Here is a 17,331-nt window from a genome sequence, read left to right as displayed (position 1 = left end):
CGGGTATGGACGATCACTGACCCACCAGACACCCTGGAGCCCCAGAAAGGGTCACCCCGTTATTCTTTACCGCTGCCCCTCCCCCAACCCTTGCCACACTGGCTCTGCTCCCTCCTCCGCTTCCCTTAAATGACAACATCTTCAACCTGAATCCCAGGCAAAAACCTCACATGTTCACAAATACTTCCCAGTCGGACTACGACATCTCTGAAATAATCACTGCATCCTGTCCTTCTAACTTCAGAAGTTTCTGGAAGCCTAGGCCTTCCTGGGAGCCCCACAGTGCCTACCTAAGTTTTGTTTTCACGTCTGTCTCCCTCGTAGACCACGACTTCTGTGAACAGGGCTGTGTTAGTCCTCTGACTCCCAACAGCCAGCACACCGTCTGACACACAGGATTCCAAAAATTAGATGTTTGTTGAGCAAATGAAAGAACAAGCAGGCGGAGGGAAACAAGATGCTTTTAAGGTGTGCCAGATGGTAGGAACCAAAAGCAAAAATTATGCAGTGTTCTTTCCGGCCTTTATAAAGTTGTTTCAGGAATAAAATTAAGCTGCTGGGGAAGAATGGCATAGGAAATACGGGAGGAGTTTTTAATGAAATAGTTTCTAGCTTTTTCCCTCCAATATATAACCCACTATCTATAGGATATAGATACCCAATACATAACCTCCAGTATATAACCCACTATCTATAAGGAGCAGTAATAGGCCTAAGGTTACCTCAGGGGTCAGTGACCAACCCAGAGTTTAAACCCAGCTCTTTATTGGGGGCTAGGTGGTTATAAAGTGGGTGGGGAAAGATAAGATGACTAAAGAAGAGCTGAATGTCTGGGGCGGGGAGGAATGAGCTGCAGGGAGGGGCAGAGCAGAAGCTGGAGGGTGGGTTTCAATCAGGGGTGGGGCTTCCAAACCCTCTAGTGGAGAGTTCATTCATTACCGTGCTTCCAGGGTCTTCGCAGGCATCTGTGGTGAAGGAAAGACATGGCCAGCCAGGAGTAGCCCAGGGAGGCTTTGTTTTCAGATTTCCAGCTGTGGCCAAACTCAACCACAACACGCGGTACTGCCAACATTCTAGGGGAGGTTCAAGGAGAAGAAGGACCAAGGTTCCAACAGCAGGAGCCTCCCAGTGGCCTGACAGCCCCCACCAGCTGATGGGCCTTGCTCTGGGGGCCCGCAGCACCAGGCGCCAGGTCTCACACACTGTACAGGGCTCAGTAAACACCTGGCAACAGCTGCCTTCTGTTGGGAGGCAGAAGCAACTGGGAAGCAGTCAGGTGGGCATGCTCAGCCGAGTTCAACTCTTCATGACCCCATGGACTACAGGCTCCTCTGTCCACGGGATTGTCCCAGTAAGAATAAGAATACTGGAGCAGGGATACTGCCTTTTCCTCCTTCAGAGGATCTTCCCTACCCAGGAATCAAACCTGTGTCTCCTATGTCTCTTGAACTGGCAGGTGTATTCTTTACTGCTGAGCCACCTGGGAAGCCCAGGAAGCTGTTACCTCCTTGCTTTAGTCTCAAGGCAAAGCTCAGAGCCACAGGCTTGCAATGACTCTCTGCACCTGTCTCTAAGTGTGCAGAACATATCCATGATTCTCACTGGTGAGTGAAGTTATGTCAGCTCCTGATGCTCAAAGACCGCTTATTCACTGAGAAACTGAGGCACGGGGAAGGGGAACCAGGACCCCAAACTCTGCTTCTCAGGCTGTGACCCGAACCTCTAACACATGTGTCTCTGCAGGAGCTCCTCCTGGCTTTCCTGGTGCAGCTGGAAACCGTCAAGTTCCTGGATAACAGCACCGCACACCCATTTGTCTGTATCCCTTATCAGCTCCTCAAAATTCTAACACTTCTGGAATGCGGGTAATTCTCAAATCTGACAGGTCATTCATTCCTTCAGTGACTTTTTAATCAAACTCTTACTATGTACCAAGAACCATTTTAGGGCTTCCCTGGTGGCTCAGCGATAAAGAATCTGCCTGTAATGCAGGGGACATGGGTTCAATCCCTGAGTTGGGAAGATCCCCTGGAGGAGGACATGGCAACCCACTCCAGTATTCTTGCCTGGGGAATCCCATGGACAGAGGAGCCTGGTGGGCTACAGTCTGTGGAGTCGCAAGAGTCTGATGCAACTGAGGGACTAAACAAGAACCATTTTATGGGCAGGGATATATGGGTGAACAACACTTAGACCTGCCCTTTGGTACAGTGGGAGGAGTCAGACAATAAAAATGTAAACCCGTAAATCACACAGTTGTTAGAAAGTGATAGGAGAAAAAGAAAAATGAGCACAGGGTGGGTCAGGTTAGATCAGGAAGGTCAGGGAGGGACCAGGGGTTGCAGCTTTAAATAAGGGTGGCAGGAAGGCCTCACTGAGAAGATGAAGCAGACACAAGGGAGGGGAGAGTGAGCCACAGAGTCTGGGGGAGAACATTCCGCCTGCGGGAGCAGCCAGCACAAAGGCTCCAGGCTGGGAGTGTCCTCAGGGCCAGCAAGGCCGGCCTGGCTAGTGACAGAGCCACTCACTTGTTGCTCACTCATTGTTTAACAAACGTTTACTGTTCGTTTCTTCGCCAGGCAAATGAGTGGAGAAAGTGCTGGTACGCACGATGCCAACCCTCAAGGAACTCACAATGCTGGTGGGTGAGGTGGAGATGAAATGACCTTAAAAGAGGGTCACACCCACAGCGGAAAGACTCTGGAGGGATTGAGGGCCCTCATCCAACCTGGAGGTGATGAAGGGTCCCCCAGAACACAGAAAAGCCCCTTGGCTCGACTAGGCAGGGACCCCGGCTCAAATATCTGTGCTGCTGACAGCGCTGTGTTAACCCGGCTCATTGGTGTTTCTTAATAACAACGGAAAAGCAGCCTGGAACCTCCCTGGCAGTTCAGGGGCTAAGACTTCAGGTTCCCAATGCAGGCACCTGGGTTCGATCCCTGGTCAGGGAACTAGATCCCACATGCTGCAATTAAAGATTTCACAGGTAGAAACTAGAAAGATCCCATGTGCCACAACTGAGACCCAGAACAACCAAATAAATATTTTTAAAAATGAAATAAAAAAGAAGCCTTCTAAATACCAGATTTGTAAAGAAAAGGCAGTAAGTTGCAGGTGTACACTGAGCATTTGCCATGTCCAAGAGGGCCTTAGATGCCCGAGGAGAAGATGTGTGAGAGATCACACTCTGGGGAGCCCAGCACGGCCATGAGTTGAAACTAGGAACCAAGAAGTGATGGTGTGATGCCCAGGGCCCCACAACGCAGGAAGCAAACTGTGCCTGTGCGCCGACACAGCTACCAGCAGCCCCACCAGGCGTCAGCCTCAGGCTACAGGCTTGGTAAGGAGGAGGGTCCAGGGGGCTAAAGTGTGTGTCTGCAGAGCCCCACTCAACACAGCTCTGCCCTCGGAGATGCTAGCTCTGTTTTCCCAGCTTCAGGAAGTGGTGGTACTTTTTAAATTAAAAAAAAAGATGAGCCCAAAGACGGCCCTGCCAGGATTCAGGAAGCTCCCACCCTGCTGATCAGGGGCCGGGACGCCTGACCACGCCAGTCCACACGGGTTGGACCCAGATCCGGGCTGGACGATGCAAACGTGCTTGTCGGCTGTGTCACCAGCAAGTCCCAAAGACCACAGAGCTGGTTAAGGAGGAAGCTGCCCTGGCGAGGCCCAACCCTGCTCCTGACCAAGCAACATAGGAAAAGTCCTCCGGGCCTAGAGGCTGCAGGGTGGGGGTGGAGCTCAAAGTCCCCCTGCTCTTCTGTTTGGACTTGATACCTGGGTTCCCCCATTCCTGGGTCTGCCCACACTGAAGCTCCCCCAGGGCTGTGCCATTACCAGCCCCTCTGCAGACCACCTTACAGGCTGTTTCCCACTCAAGCTTATATAACTGGAGTTCTCCTCAGCTCTGATGCTGAGAGTCAGTCTGTCAAACTGAAAAAGGGAAGGTACCCAGTCCCCACCCTGGCTCTAACCCCAGCATCCCTGCCAGGCCAGCTCCTCCCTATCCTACTCTGTCACCCACTGATCCAGCCAGTTGAGGCTCTCCAGAAATGAGCAACAACGGGCTGAGGTCTTGCCTCAGCCAGCAGGAGTCCCATGTGTGCGGAGTGAAGCAGAGTTCTGGCATTTAGGTGACCTTCCCCATTCCTTTATAAAGAGCTCCCCTTTTGGTCTCCTCACCGCCTTTGGCCGAGGAGGGTTTTGCTCCATAATTGGCTTGTTTACTGTCACTCGGAGTGGCAGAGGCAGGAGGAAAGTTTTGCTAGAAGTAAGGAAAGGGGTGTGTGCTCTGAGCGCTGAAGCTGCCGAGTAAACCCTCCAAGTGTCTAACTACCAAGAGCACGTGTGAGGAAAAAAACACCAGGCCGACTGAAGATACCCAGCAGACCACAGGAGGGACGCTTATGTGGGGCGCCTGGGAAAGATAGAATAACCAAAGCTTAATCTGCTCACTTCTGCTGAACAGTCAAAAGCATTACTTGGCATTGCTCTCGGCAGGGAGCCAGTGAGTGCCCTCCCAACTTGGCTTCCGTGGGCCAGGCGCTCCAGTGACACTGTGTTCGCTTGGCTCCAAAACCTTCCAGAGCTCCGAGAGCCCAGCAGACTGGCTGCCCTGACTTTCAGGCTCTTCCCAAGGCCCTGGGTGTCTCGGTCTCTCCCCTACTGACCGCTGATCAGCAGTGCCTGTACCCACAGGAATGGAACCACCTGCTGAACCAGAAGCACATTCTCTGCTGCCCAACTCAGCTTCTCTGCTCAAGGGGTACCCTCTGCCTCAAGGACCAAGTCTCCCCAGCTTTCAAGGATCTCCCCAAATGTTCCCTCTGCTGTGAAGGTTTTCCGGGTTCCCCAGCCCCTTCCCCACCCGACCCCAATAGGACCCGCTGGCTCCAGCACATGCCCTAATCTCCATGCCCCGGTGCTGGCCTCCTTGAAGGCATTAGCCTCACTCCATCCTGCTCCCATGCGGGCAAGTATGCCTTGCCCTGCTTGGATCCACCTGGGGCACAAAGCACAGTTCCTGGCAGATGCTTAAGAGCTATTTCTGCTGGCCTGAGTGCCCATCTCTGCAGAGGCATAGGGAGTGCTGGGCAAATGGACAGAGTCACACGAATGGAATGCTAAGATCAGCAGACACAAAACAGGTCAGGATATGCGAGGTGCCGCATAGAGGGATGCGGGAGCCACATCCTGGGGCCTTACCCTTCTTGAACTCCTCCAGCATGGCATCCAGCTTGGTGTCGTGGAAGACGAAGTGCACTGGGTGGTTGTAGAAGCGGGTGATGGTCTTGAGCGGGGTGCAGTCATCGGGATCCACGAAGGCCAAGTCCTTGACGTAGAGGATATCGACGATGTTGGACTGCTCGTCTTCAAACACGGGGATGCGGGTGTAGCCGCTCTCCATAATCTCTGACATGGTGTTAAAGTCCAGGATGGCATCGCTGCGGATCATGAAGCAGTCCTGCAGCTGGGTCATGATATCCTCCACCGTCTTGGTCCGCAGTTCCAGGGCCCCCTGGATCATGTTCAGCTCCTCTTTCACGAGGTCATTGTAGGGCTCGGTCACCTTCAACATCTCCATCAGCTTCTCCCGATTGTAAACGGTGCGGATCTCCTGACCCAGGAAGAAGTCCAGGAGCTTGCTGATGGGGTAACTGAGGGGGAAGGTGATCAGCATAAAGAATTTGGTGAGGATGATCGTGTTGGCACCCACGGCCAGCCCGTGCCGGGAGCACAGGGCCTGAGGCACGATCTCCCCGAAGATGACAATGCCAATGGTGGAGGAGGCCACGGCCACCAGGCCGGACCCGATGAGGTTGTCTAGAAGGATGGTGAGGGAGGTGTTGACCAGCACGTTCCCCAGCAGCAGGGAGCAGAGCAAGTAGTTGCCCTTGCGACGGATGGGCTCGATCTTGCGGGCATAGCGCCGCTCCTTCTGAGTGCCACAGTTCTGCACGATGCGCAGCTCCATGGGGTCCAGGGCCATCAGCCCCAGATTGAGGCCAGAAAATATGCCTGACAGCACCAGCAGCACCATAATGATGAGGACGTGCAGCCAGAGGGGCAGGAGCCTCCCAGCCTCCTCCATCATGAGGAGCAGCGAATCCTTGTCCGTCCACCTCTGCCAGGGCCCGTCCACGCCCGCCCGGGTGCACAGCGCATAGAGTTTCATGTTCTCACTCCTCCGGAGGAACTTAGTGAGCACCACCAGCATCCCCGACGTGTCCCCGCGGCTCACGTTGACCAGCTTCTGGACGACCAGGTCCTTGGTGAGCTCGGGGCAGTCAGTGGAGTTGTGGAAGGTCTCGGCGTTGTCCACCTCAGTGAAGGAGATCAGGTTGCTGGAGAAGGAGTCCAGCCCCTGGCCGTACAGCCTCAGGTTCACCGTGCTGCCCTCGGACACGTAGATGATGCCATCCGTGTTTATCCCACACGATTTGTTGCAGCTCGCCAGCCTCATGCCCAGGATCGCGCTCCGCTGGGGGTCGCCCCGGCCGCGGACCCCCGGCGCCCACAGCAGCACCAGCAGCACCAGCGCCGCCAGGAGGAGGCGCCCTCGGGCAGGTCCACTGCCCGGGAGCCCGCCCCCGCCCACCGGCGCCATGTTGCTCCGGCTCGGCCGCCGCCGCTCCGCGCGCCCCGCCGCGCAGCCCCGCTCGCGCCGCCGCTCCTGCCGCTCCGCCGCCGCCGAGCCAACTGTCCCGGCCGCGGCCCTGACGTCAGGTCAGCGCCCCATCTGCCCCGCCCCGCGACCCACGCCTCTCATTTGCATGGGAGGCTCCGCCCCCTGGCGCGCGGCTCGGGCGCCCTCCCTTAAGGAAGTCCGGCATTTAAGGTGGCGTGGCGCTAGAGCGCGGGAGCAGCGGGAGGCTCTCCGCCCCGCCCTCCTCCTCGCAAGCTTTTCCGCCCTCTTGGCGGGTCCTGCTGTCCTCCGCGCCGACCTGCTCTGCCTATCGCACTGTTCCCCTTCCGCAGCCTATCCTGGCCTCGCTTGCTGGGCTCCTTCCCCTTCCCCAAAAAAGCTGCAACGGAGGCGGTGACTCTTCTCTGTAAGAACCTCCGAAGCAGCACCACGTGGTGCTCGGGCCAGAAAATTGCTTTTCCTGCTTTAAGAAAAGAAAAGGAGAATCCGAGAGCAGAGGCCTGAGGGAGGTCATCACGTCCACAGACATTGTTCTGACCTCTGCACTGCTGGGGCTTTTGCCCACCTTGTCCAGAGGCCAGAAGTTGATCCCCCAGGACCAGGCCAGAGATCTCTCGGGCCAGTGGAGGGGAAATCTGGGGGACCAGATGCAGGGAATGCAGATGGAAGGAGCATGGTCTGTCATTTTCCTTTAGGACACAAATACTGAGCGCTCCCATGCCGGGCGCTTGTTCCAGGCTCAAACAATATAGCAGTGAATGAGCCAAAGATCCTGCCCCCTGGAGTTGGCAGTCTAGGATAGAAAACAGGCAATCAACAAGCACATACAAGGACTTCCCTGTTGGTTCAGTGGTTGAGAATTTGCCTGCTAGAGAAGGCCCTGTGCCGCAATGAAGACCCAATTCAGCCAAAAAAAATTTTAATACATAATATTTTTTAATCCTAGGAAACAACCCTAAGATATTTCCATATTACAGATGAAGAAATTGTGTCTGGGCACAAATCAGGGCCCATCTAGACTATTATCTTTAGAGCAGGCTTGTGAGACTTCAGTAAGACAAGTTGGAATGTCTCTCAGCCCCAGCTTCCTCACCTGTAAAATGGGGGTAAAGAATGATAACACAGGGACTTTCTCTGGTGGTCCAGTTGGTTAAGAGTCCACCTTCCAATGCAGGGAATGTGGGTTCGATCCCTGGTCCAGGGACAAAGATCTCACATGCCGCAGGGCACCTAAGCCCGCAAAGCAACCAGAGAAGCCGGGTGCACCGCAGGGAACAGTGCACATGCCGCAACCAAGACCTGATGCAGCCAAATCGATAAATAAAAAGCAAAAAATGCTAACAGAGCACCGCTTCACTAAGCTTGTGGGAACAGCTGCCCTAGGCATGGAACAGGACAGGACAACTCTGAATGGCTTTGACTATGTAGCTGTTATTGTTATTGTTGATGTTATTGTCTGCCCTTCCGGGACCAAACTCCTAACCCTAGATTGTGGTGACTGACCAGCTGGGACAGCTGCGTGTGGAAACGAGCTGAGAGGCACGGCGCCAGGCCTAACCCTGAAATGACTGCTTCCTGGCCAGCCCTCCTCAGTGTCAGTCAGCAACTATGAATTGAGTGCCAAGCACTCAGGGTGTGGGGGGAAGACCAACCGCAGCTGCCGCTCCTGTTAGGGGGGAAGGAGAAAGACAGACAAACATCCTTATAATAATCACAGAGGTGTGCTGATGAGAGGATCAGGTACCAAGTTGAACACTAGGTCTTGAAGCAAGGATTTTGCTGGCCCTGGAGACACAGAAATCCGTTTCACTGTCTCTCTGCACAAACACTGGTGTTTATTTTTATAATGGCGTACTGTTTGCCAGTAAAAACAACAATCAATAGCAGCCGGAAAGAGACTAAACAGAGAGGAACAATCATATAGAGTTTAGGAAGGTGGCAGAAGGCTGACTCAAATAAGCCCTGTTAGCAGGGGTAGTGAGTGTGGCATCCCAGGCCAGCCTAAAGCAATCCCTTGTAGGGAGGTCCCTCACTTCATATTTCACAGGGAGTGCCCAGCTTGCCAGTTGTTCAGAAAACAGGACCCTCAGGTGGGCACTGGCCAACACAGAACACAAGCAGAACCTTTGACCAGCTGTTTCCACCTACCTCCTCCAACCAACATGTGCCATCGCTTGGGAACAAGTGCAGTCTCAAGGGATCTTCTGCCCTCATATCTTTCCAGCCAGTTTTAGGACCAGCGCCCTCCCCCAGGGTCCTCAGAGACTCCCATCCTATTATCAACCAATTGGCTGTATTTATTTTGCCCTTTTCAGATGTCTGTACTCAGAAGCGTTCTATGCATGGACTGAGCCCAATGACAGAAACCAGCAAAGAGAAGGAAAAACAAACAGAAGCTTTCGAGATACTTAGGTTAAAAATGCAAGGGGTGGGTCTTCTTTGGTGGCTCAGTGGTAAAGAATCCACCTGTTAATGCGGAAGGTGCTGCTTCGATCCCTGGGTCAGGAAGAGCCCCTGGAGAAGGCAATGGCAACCCACTCCAGTATTCTTGCCTGAGAAATCCTGTCATGGACAGAGGAGCCTGGCAGGCTACAGTCCATGGGGTCGCAAAAGAGTCAGACATGACTTAGCGACTAAACCACCACAGTTCATTTAATTACACCCATCCATGCTCTTATTCATACCAGTGATTAAGTGAATACAGCCGATCCAATGAAGTCAAGAAATGAAATTCACCTCTCTGTGCTACCCCAGCAGGGGTCCATACAGCCTTGCTCTGGGTTCCCAGTGTAACTTAAAGGGAAACTTTTGCAATATCCAGAATCCTTGATGTCCTGCAAATGAAGGAAGAGAAGGAATCTGTTATTAAATAGTTTATACGGTCTTAAAAGAGAGAGAGAGAAAGAAGAAAGACAGAATAAAGAAATTCCTCTTTACCCTCCCAAGGCCTTCAATCTGCAGGGAAGACAAGACTCGTTGTTGTACAGTCACTAAGTTGTATCCAACTGCGACCTCGTGGACTGCAGCACGCCAGGCTTCCCTGTCCTTCACCATCTCCCAGAGTTTGCTCAAACTCATGACCATTAAGTTGATGATGCCATCCAACCATCTCACCCTCTGTCGCCCTCTTCTCCTCCTGCCTTCAGTCTTTGCCAGCATCAGTGTCTTTTGCAATAATTCAGTTCTTCGAATCAGGTGGCCAAAGTATTGGATCTTCAGCTTTAGCATTTGTCCTTCTAATGAATATTCAAGGTTGATTTCCTTTAGAATTGATTGGTTTCATCTCCTTGCTGTCTGAGGGACTCCCAAGAAAAAGTCAAATGCAATATAACCCAGAAAATGTCAGAAGAGGTATTTGAGGCCCAGACTGGAATCCATGTTCATTCTCTGCCTGGCTTGGGTCCCTGGTTAGGGCAGTTAACCTTGCCTCATCTGCAGAGTTCCCGTAGCATGGTGAGGACCACGTGGAGATGGAGGTGTTTTAATGTACAGAGCAGGAGGCCTGGGCCATGTCTGGCTCCTGTGAACCAGCTGTGAGAATGGCAGAGAGGGACCTGCAAATGAGAATCCTCCTCCTTTGGGGGGCAGACCTGGGGCAGAAGTCTTTACTCACCTGAGTTTCCTCCATTTGCAAGAAAGGAGTTTAGAGAGGATCCTTCTCTGAGGGGTCCTGATACCTGACCTCCCAAGCCTCCCAAAGCACTCCATTCTTTATTAATTTATTATTATTATTATTTATTTGACTGAGCTGGGTCTTAGTTGTGGCATTTGGGATCTTAATTAATTAATCTTAATAGTGGCATGCAGGATCTAGTTCCCAGACCAGGAATCAAACCTGGGCTCCCTGCATTGGGATCGGGGCATCTTAGCCGCTGGACTGCCAGGGAAGTCCCCCTAAGCACTCTGTTCTTGACATGGGCCTGAAGAGTTCTCTCCCGGCCCTATGGCAGCATGTCTACAGCTCCTGTGTGTGATTTTTTTTAATATATATTTTTTTCTTAATATATATATATTTGATTGAAGTATAGTTAAATTACAATGTTTCAGGTACACAACAAGGTGATTTGGATATATATATACACATATATTATTTTCAGACTATTTTCCATTAGGTTATTACAAGATATTGCCTATAGTTCCCTGTGCTATATAGTAAACTTTTGTTCTTCTTGCATATCTGTTTTTTAAATTAGAAATCTAGCATTCTATTCATACTAAGCCAAATAAGTAGAATCAAAATGCCATTAATATTTTAGGCTAAAGTTCATAAGTTTTCTAATATATATATATATATATATATATATTATACATAGTATTTATATGTACTTGCATGCCAGGTGCTTCAGTTGTGTCTGACTCTTTGCAACCCCATGGACTGTAGCCTGCAAGGCTTATCTGTCCATGGAATTCTCCAGGCAAGAATACTTGAATACAAGAATGGGTTGCCATGCCCTCCTCCAGCGGATCTTCCTGACCTAGGGGTTGAACCAAAGTCTCTTATGTCTCCAGCATCGGCAGGCAGGTTCTTTACCACTAGTGCCACCTGGGAAGCCCTTACTATTTATATTATAGGTATACAAAAGTTTTGGAGAAGGAAATGGCAACCCACTCCAGTGTTCTTGCCTGGAGAATCCCAGGGACGAGGGAGCCTGGTGGGCTGCCGTCTACGGGGTCGCACAGAGTCGGACACGACTGAAGTGACTTAGCAGCAGCATACAAAAGTTTTTCTACTACACTTGATAAAGGTTTGAAAAAGAACATCAAAAAAAAGAAGAGATGGAGAAATTGAAAAACATAAACTAAATGAAACAGGAGCACTAGCATGCCTACAGCTCCCGCAGTTGAGTCCACTCCTTTCTGGTCCTGTGCAGGGAGACACCCTTAAAGGCTTATTGCCCTTTCTATACCTGGCATTCTGCTAACACTGAGGATCCTTGATGAACAAGGTCTTGAATCCGTGACCTGGGGTCTCCTGCCCCTACTCCCTAGGCTGGGATCCTCCCAGGCTGGTTTCTTAACCCTCTTCAACCTCTGGGTCTAGGCAGAACAGCTGCCCGTCTGCTGGTGGAACTCAGAGCCTGAGGCCTGCCGCAGCCCCCACGCTGGACAGAGTCCTCAGGGATGCTGTGGGCCTGGGGTATGAGAGCCTGGATAGAAGCAGAGTGAGACACAGGCCATCCTCAATACATGCTGTGAGGACTTCCCTAGGGGTCCAGTGGTTAAGGATCTGCCTTCTAATGCAAGGGATGCAGGTTTGATTCCTGGTTGGGGAACTAAGATCCAACATGCCACAGAGCAACTAAGCTCTCACACCACAACTATAGAGAAGCCTGCACACTACAACAAAGATCCTGCATGTTGCAGCTAAGGCCAAAAATAAATAAATTAACATTTTAAAAAATACATGCCATGGCCTGTTCACCACTGTCTGTAAGTCTACAGTAACTCTGAGCATTTCAAGATAGATCTGTTCTATTTAATTGTTTCAGAAGGGAAGGGGCAGTTGTCCCTCCTCTGAGGGATGAAGCAAGCATGGAGTTAGCTGGATGCTGCTCTTTTCTCGGGAGAGGCACGACTAGGGGCATGTGGAATCTTAGTTCCCTGACCAGGGATTGAACCCATGCTCCCCGGCATTGGAAGCACAGAATCCTAACCACTGGACTGCCAGGGAAGTCCCTGGATGCTGCCTTGACTCGCATCCCAACTCAGGTCATCCCAGGGAGTGGGGACATGGGGACCCCATGTGTGAGAAAGACTCTTCATTGAGCCAGAGAAGTGGATGAAAACATCAGGACAGCGGATCCAGGCCCATAAAAGGATGTGCCTGACAGGCAGTCAAATGCCAGAATGGCAAGGGGGAGGAGTGTTTGTATTCATTGGGTAAGCTTCCTATTGCCATAGGACAGGTTGTTCTCCTTTGGGACAGGCACACGGGAGGTAGGATGCCCCACTATGGGGATTCAAGCAGAGCTCTGGAGGCCCAATTCGCGGGTTGGCTTGTCCACAGATCGCTTGCATGACCTAGGACTCTGGGACATCCTTGAGTGCCTAGTGAGAGGAAGTCTGGCCCATGGTGAGAGCGCAATACCTGATCAGTAACCACGACGACAATGGGAAAGAGGTAGCCAGGATTTTCAGGACGTGCGGATGTCCTTAGCTCCCCTACGTCTCCCCATCCAACTCCAGCCAGTCTTCTTGTCCTTTCCCTTCCCTTCCTGCAGAGGGAGAAAATCAGTTGAGGATGAGCGGAAGATCTCTGAGGCCTGAACAAGACCACATGGGGCCTCCATGGGCCTCCATGGGAAAGGAAGCAGGGAGGCTGGTGGAGTGTAAGTGCAGAGGGAGCGTCACCCAAAGGGCTCAGGCTGGTGGGAGGGACACAAGGCTTTCAACTGGGATCCTGATCAGATAGACCTAACACCGCGCAAGCTCAGGCTTGGGGAGCCCCTGCTAACCCAGGGTCCCCTTGAGAACCTCAGGCAGCGCTGGGTGTGACGGTGGCCCTCAGGCCCAGGCCTCTGCCCCCATCCCTCTCCCCTGCTTCCCTCCCCCTCAGAAGTACTGGGACACCTTCTGTCCCCGGGACTGGCAACCATAGCAAGCTTTCCCTTCTGCCTCCCAAAACACAAAGACTGCCCCCCTTTTATTGATGTGGATCATTTTTTTAAAGTCTTTATTCGATTTGTTACACTATTTCTTCTGTTTTATGCTTTTTTGGCAGAGAGCCATGTGGGATCTCAGCCCCCAGACCAGGGTTTGAACCCACCCCCCCACCCACCCCCGCACTGGAAGGGGAAGTCTTAACCACTGGACTACCAGTCCCGAGACCCTTTACTATTTTAACAAAGTATTGGAGAAGGCAATGGCACCCCACTCCAGTACTCTTGCCTGGAGAATCCCATGGACGGGGGAGCCTGGAGGGCTGCAGTCCATGGGGTCGCTGAGGGTCGGACACGACTGAGCGACTTCACTTTCACTTTTCACTTTCATGCATTGGAGAAGGAAATGGCAACCCACTCCAGCGTTCTTGCCTGGAGGATCCCAGGGACGGCGGAGCCTGGTGGGCTGCTGTCTATGGGGTCACACAGAGTCGGACACGACTGAAGTGACTTAGGAGCAGCAATGGCTCATTACTAGAGAAAAACTAGGAAGAGCAAGATAACAAACCCTGAGTATTTACAGAGACTTAAGAGTGGTTTTCAGAGTCATTGTCCCTAGTATCTGACTCTTTCTTGGAGGGAATGTCATGGGCTTTGAACCTCACCAGCTGGTAAACTGGTGCAAAGTGCTTGGCCTCTTACGGCATTGGTTTCTCCACTTTACAGATGAAGATCATAATAACATTTTACTGATTTCCAATAACTCTTTTGTAGACTGAAGACCTGCTTAAACTGATGATAATAATGATCAAAATGTTGACCATGATGTCTATCCAGAATAAGAATTCATATAGCTAAAAGAGGAAAATTAAAAAAAAAAAAGATGAACATTTTACTGATTTCCAATAACTCTTTTGTTACTGACTGAAGACCTGCTTAAACTGATGATAATAATGATCAAAATGTTGACCATGATGTCCATCCAGAATAAGAATTCATATAGCTAAAAGAGGAAAAATTAAAAAAAAAAAAGATGAACAAGAAACTTTTCTTGATGTATTAAAAGGACCAAATAAGTCCAAGTTTGAAAGTTTTGCTCTGGAAACTTCCCTTGTGGTCCAGTGGCTCAGACTCCGAGCTCCCAATTCAGGGGGCCTTGAGTTTGATCCCTGATCAAGGAACTAGATCCCACACTCCGTAACTAAAGATCCTGCATGAAGACCCCACACAGCCAAATAAATAAATGAAAAAAAAATGTTTTTAAGCACTGCTCTGTAAACCTTGGTTTCTTTCCCTTTACCCAGGCTAGGACTTTCATATTACTGTACCCTTCATTCATTTCTCCATTTGTGTATTTTTTATATTTTTACTAGGCTTATAAAATAACTGAGTTATACGTGTTCATTGAAATAAATTCAAATAGCACAGGATGTATAAAGTAAAACAGGAAAGTCCCCCTCACCCCCTTTCCACTGCCCAGGGGCTGTCTTTCTGCAAAGTATTCCGCCACTCTCTGCCCTCTTCATTTTCATCTCTCCCCTACTCTGGACTGGAGATCAATTCCCACTGGGCCGAGAACACTTCAAGGGCAAAAACTATGTCATAGTCATCTCTGTATCCAGAATATTCAGCATTCCATATGTGCTTGTAGAATGAATTGGATTTTCCTTAAAAAGAGGATGGGAAAAACACTGCTGGGGGACAAGGATGGGAAATGAGAGGAAAGCATTTAGCCAGTAGCTTTATGTGTAAAATTGTAACTGAGAAAACTGTTTCATATTTGCCCCCTTGATATCATTTCTCCTCTACTCTATTTCTTAAAAAAAAAAAATAAAATCTGATCTTGACCCAACTAAATTGATGTCTTGACAGATTCACAACTTGAAAAACACTAGTCTCAGGCACTGCTCCTGAGCATCCACTGGAATTCCCTTCGGGAGTGCCTATGAGGAGGGTGGGAGTTAGAAGACTCTCTTTGTAAATGGCCCTCACACCCACAGTGCGTGCCATAATCCACACATGGCAATAAATCAGCCCAGCAGATCAGTGAGCCAAGTTCCTGATTCCCAAATCTTATTGGCTCCCAGCCTGACCCAGAAAGGAGAGGGCCCTTCAGATATTTATTCCCAAGAGCTCAAACAACTTCCAAGTCACCAAACACCTGTGGAGCCTTCAGCAACCAGCTCATCTAGCAGGCCTCAGGGTCTTTATCTTTAACCTGAGGGAACCGGATCAGATAATTAGGTTCTATTCTAATTTAAAGTCTTTGATCTTGGATTCTTCCTGGGTAACCAAAGGAGGAAGGTAAAGGCCAGACCGGCAAGATTAGAGGTAGTAGTGGGCCTCTGTTCTGGTCTGCTCAGCTTCCTTCCCCTTCTCATGGAAATGGCACCTCCCTTTTTCTCCGGTGCTTTCCTGGTAGCTCAGAGGGTAAAGAATATGTCCACAATGTAGAAGGCCAGGCCTCCTGATCCCTGGGTCAGGAAGATCCCCTGGAGAAGGGAATGACTACCCACTCCAGTGTTCTTGCCTGGAGAATCCCATGGACAGGGGACCCTGGCAGGCTATAGTCCACGGGGCCACAAAGAGTCAGACACAACGGAGCAACTAATACTTTCATACTTTTCCTCTGGGAACCTGCCCCACCAGCATTTTCACGGTTTCTAGTGGAGGTGGGCAACTGACCCGGCCTGAACCAAAGTACCCTAGGCCACAGCAGTTGACCTAGGGTGGGCAGGACACCAGGAAGGGCCAACTAGGAGTCTGGCCTAGGTGTTTATATATAGCAGAAAAATGAAAGTGTTAGCCACTCAGTTGTGTCCAGCTCTGTGCGGTCCCATGGATTGTAGCCTCCAGGCTCCTCTATCCATGGAGTTCTCCAGGCAAGAATACTGGAGTGGGTTGCCATGCCCTCCTCCAGGGGATCTTCCCCAACCAGGGATTGAAACCCAGGTCTCCAGAATTGGCAGGCGGATTCTTTACTGCTAAGCCACCAGTGAAGCCTAGGAGGAAACTGCTATTGCAATTCAAATGTGAAGGGACAGGCTATTAACAAAAAAAAGCTCCCATCTAGTGAGTTCTATGTGCCGGGCACTGCCCTTTGAACTCCTTTTCTCATTTAAATATGTATAGCAATTTCATGAATAGGGTTATTATTATTATTATTCTCCTTTTACAGATAGAAAAATCAGGTCCCAAAGAGGTAAAATAACTTGCCCAAGGTCATACAGCTAGGCAAGGTCAACAGAGCCATGTCCCGAAACTGAAACATGTCTACTGCTGATGCTTTCCAAGCTGTCATTTTCACTGAGGAGTGTTCAAACCAAAGGGCATCATAAGTCCTCATGACAGAAAACAGAAATCTTTATTATAAAACAGACATACATGTGTGCGAAGATGCTTAGTCGTGTCTGACTCTTTGCGACCCTATGGCTGTCGCCCGCCAGGCTCCTCTGTCCATGGGATTCTCCAGGCAAGAAGACTGGAGTGGGTTGCCATGTCCTCCTCCAGGGGATCTTCCCCACCCAGGGATTGAAGCTGCATCTCGTATCTCCTGCATTGGCAGGTGAGTTCTTTACCACTAGTACAACCTGGGAAACCCAGACATGCATGTGTATGGTTGTTTAAAGAAATTCTAAGTGGAATACAATTTAAAGAAATAGAGCCATATTTTTATAACTGGGCTTCTTGCACATTAATCTTCAGGTTTTGTCTGTTAGTGTTTAGTCTAACCTTGACTTCTTGGCTTCCTCCCAGAGCCAACAAACCTCTACATGACTTTGGAAATGGCCATCATCAGACTGACTTAGAACTTCGAACCAGGTTGATTTCCAAAGGCAAAGGACAGCTTCCCTAGACCCCATGGCTCCCAGTCACCCTGAAGAGCCTGCCATTGTTGTGATGGGCTCTGAATTCTCTGCACAGAATGAGAATGTCCAACCTCATCCACCTCCTCCCATGGCTTCTCTTGTAGCTGTAGCTCAGCTGTACCTAAGCACTTCCCCACTCATCCAGCTCCTGGAGAGGTCAGGGCTCCTCCATCCATCCATCTTCCACAGGAAGGAGAATGAGGAAAATTATACCCAA

The 17,331-nt window shown here is 50.5% G+C and overlaps 1 protein-coding gene across 3 annotated transcripts in view; it reads right to left on the bottom strand.

Moving 5' to 3' along the window:
• CNNM4 (cyclin and CBS domain divalent metal cation transport mediator 4) overlaps nt 1-6,684 on the bottom strand; it is a 37,204-nt gene extending 30,520 nt beyond the window's left edge. For all 3 annotated transcript variants that reach the window (XR_008700124.1, XM_055539363.1, XM_055539364.1), the window contains exon 1: nt 5,206-6,684. Coding sequence is in view for 2 of the 3 variants with exons in the window: in XM_055539363.1 (XP_055395338.1) it covers nt 5,206-6,607 (1,402 nt within the window). In the remaining variant the exon portion in view is untranslated. The remainder of the gene's footprint in view (nt 1-5,205) is intronic.
• Nucleotides 6,685-17,331: the final 10,647 nt, after the last annotated feature.

The sequence above is a fragment of the Bubalus kerabau genome, chromosome 11 (assembly GCF_029407905.1).
Source record: "Bubalus kerabau isolate K-KA32 ecotype Philippines breed swamp buffalo chromosome 11, PCC_UOA_SB_1v2, whole genome shotgun sequence".
NCBI classification, from domain to species: domain Eukaryota; kingdom Metazoa; phylum Chordata; class Mammalia; order Artiodactyla; family Bovidae; genus Bubalus; species Bubalus kerabau.
The sequence above is the reverse complement of the archived record's forward strand: the minus strand, read 5'-3'. Positions and strand labels throughout refer to the sequence as shown.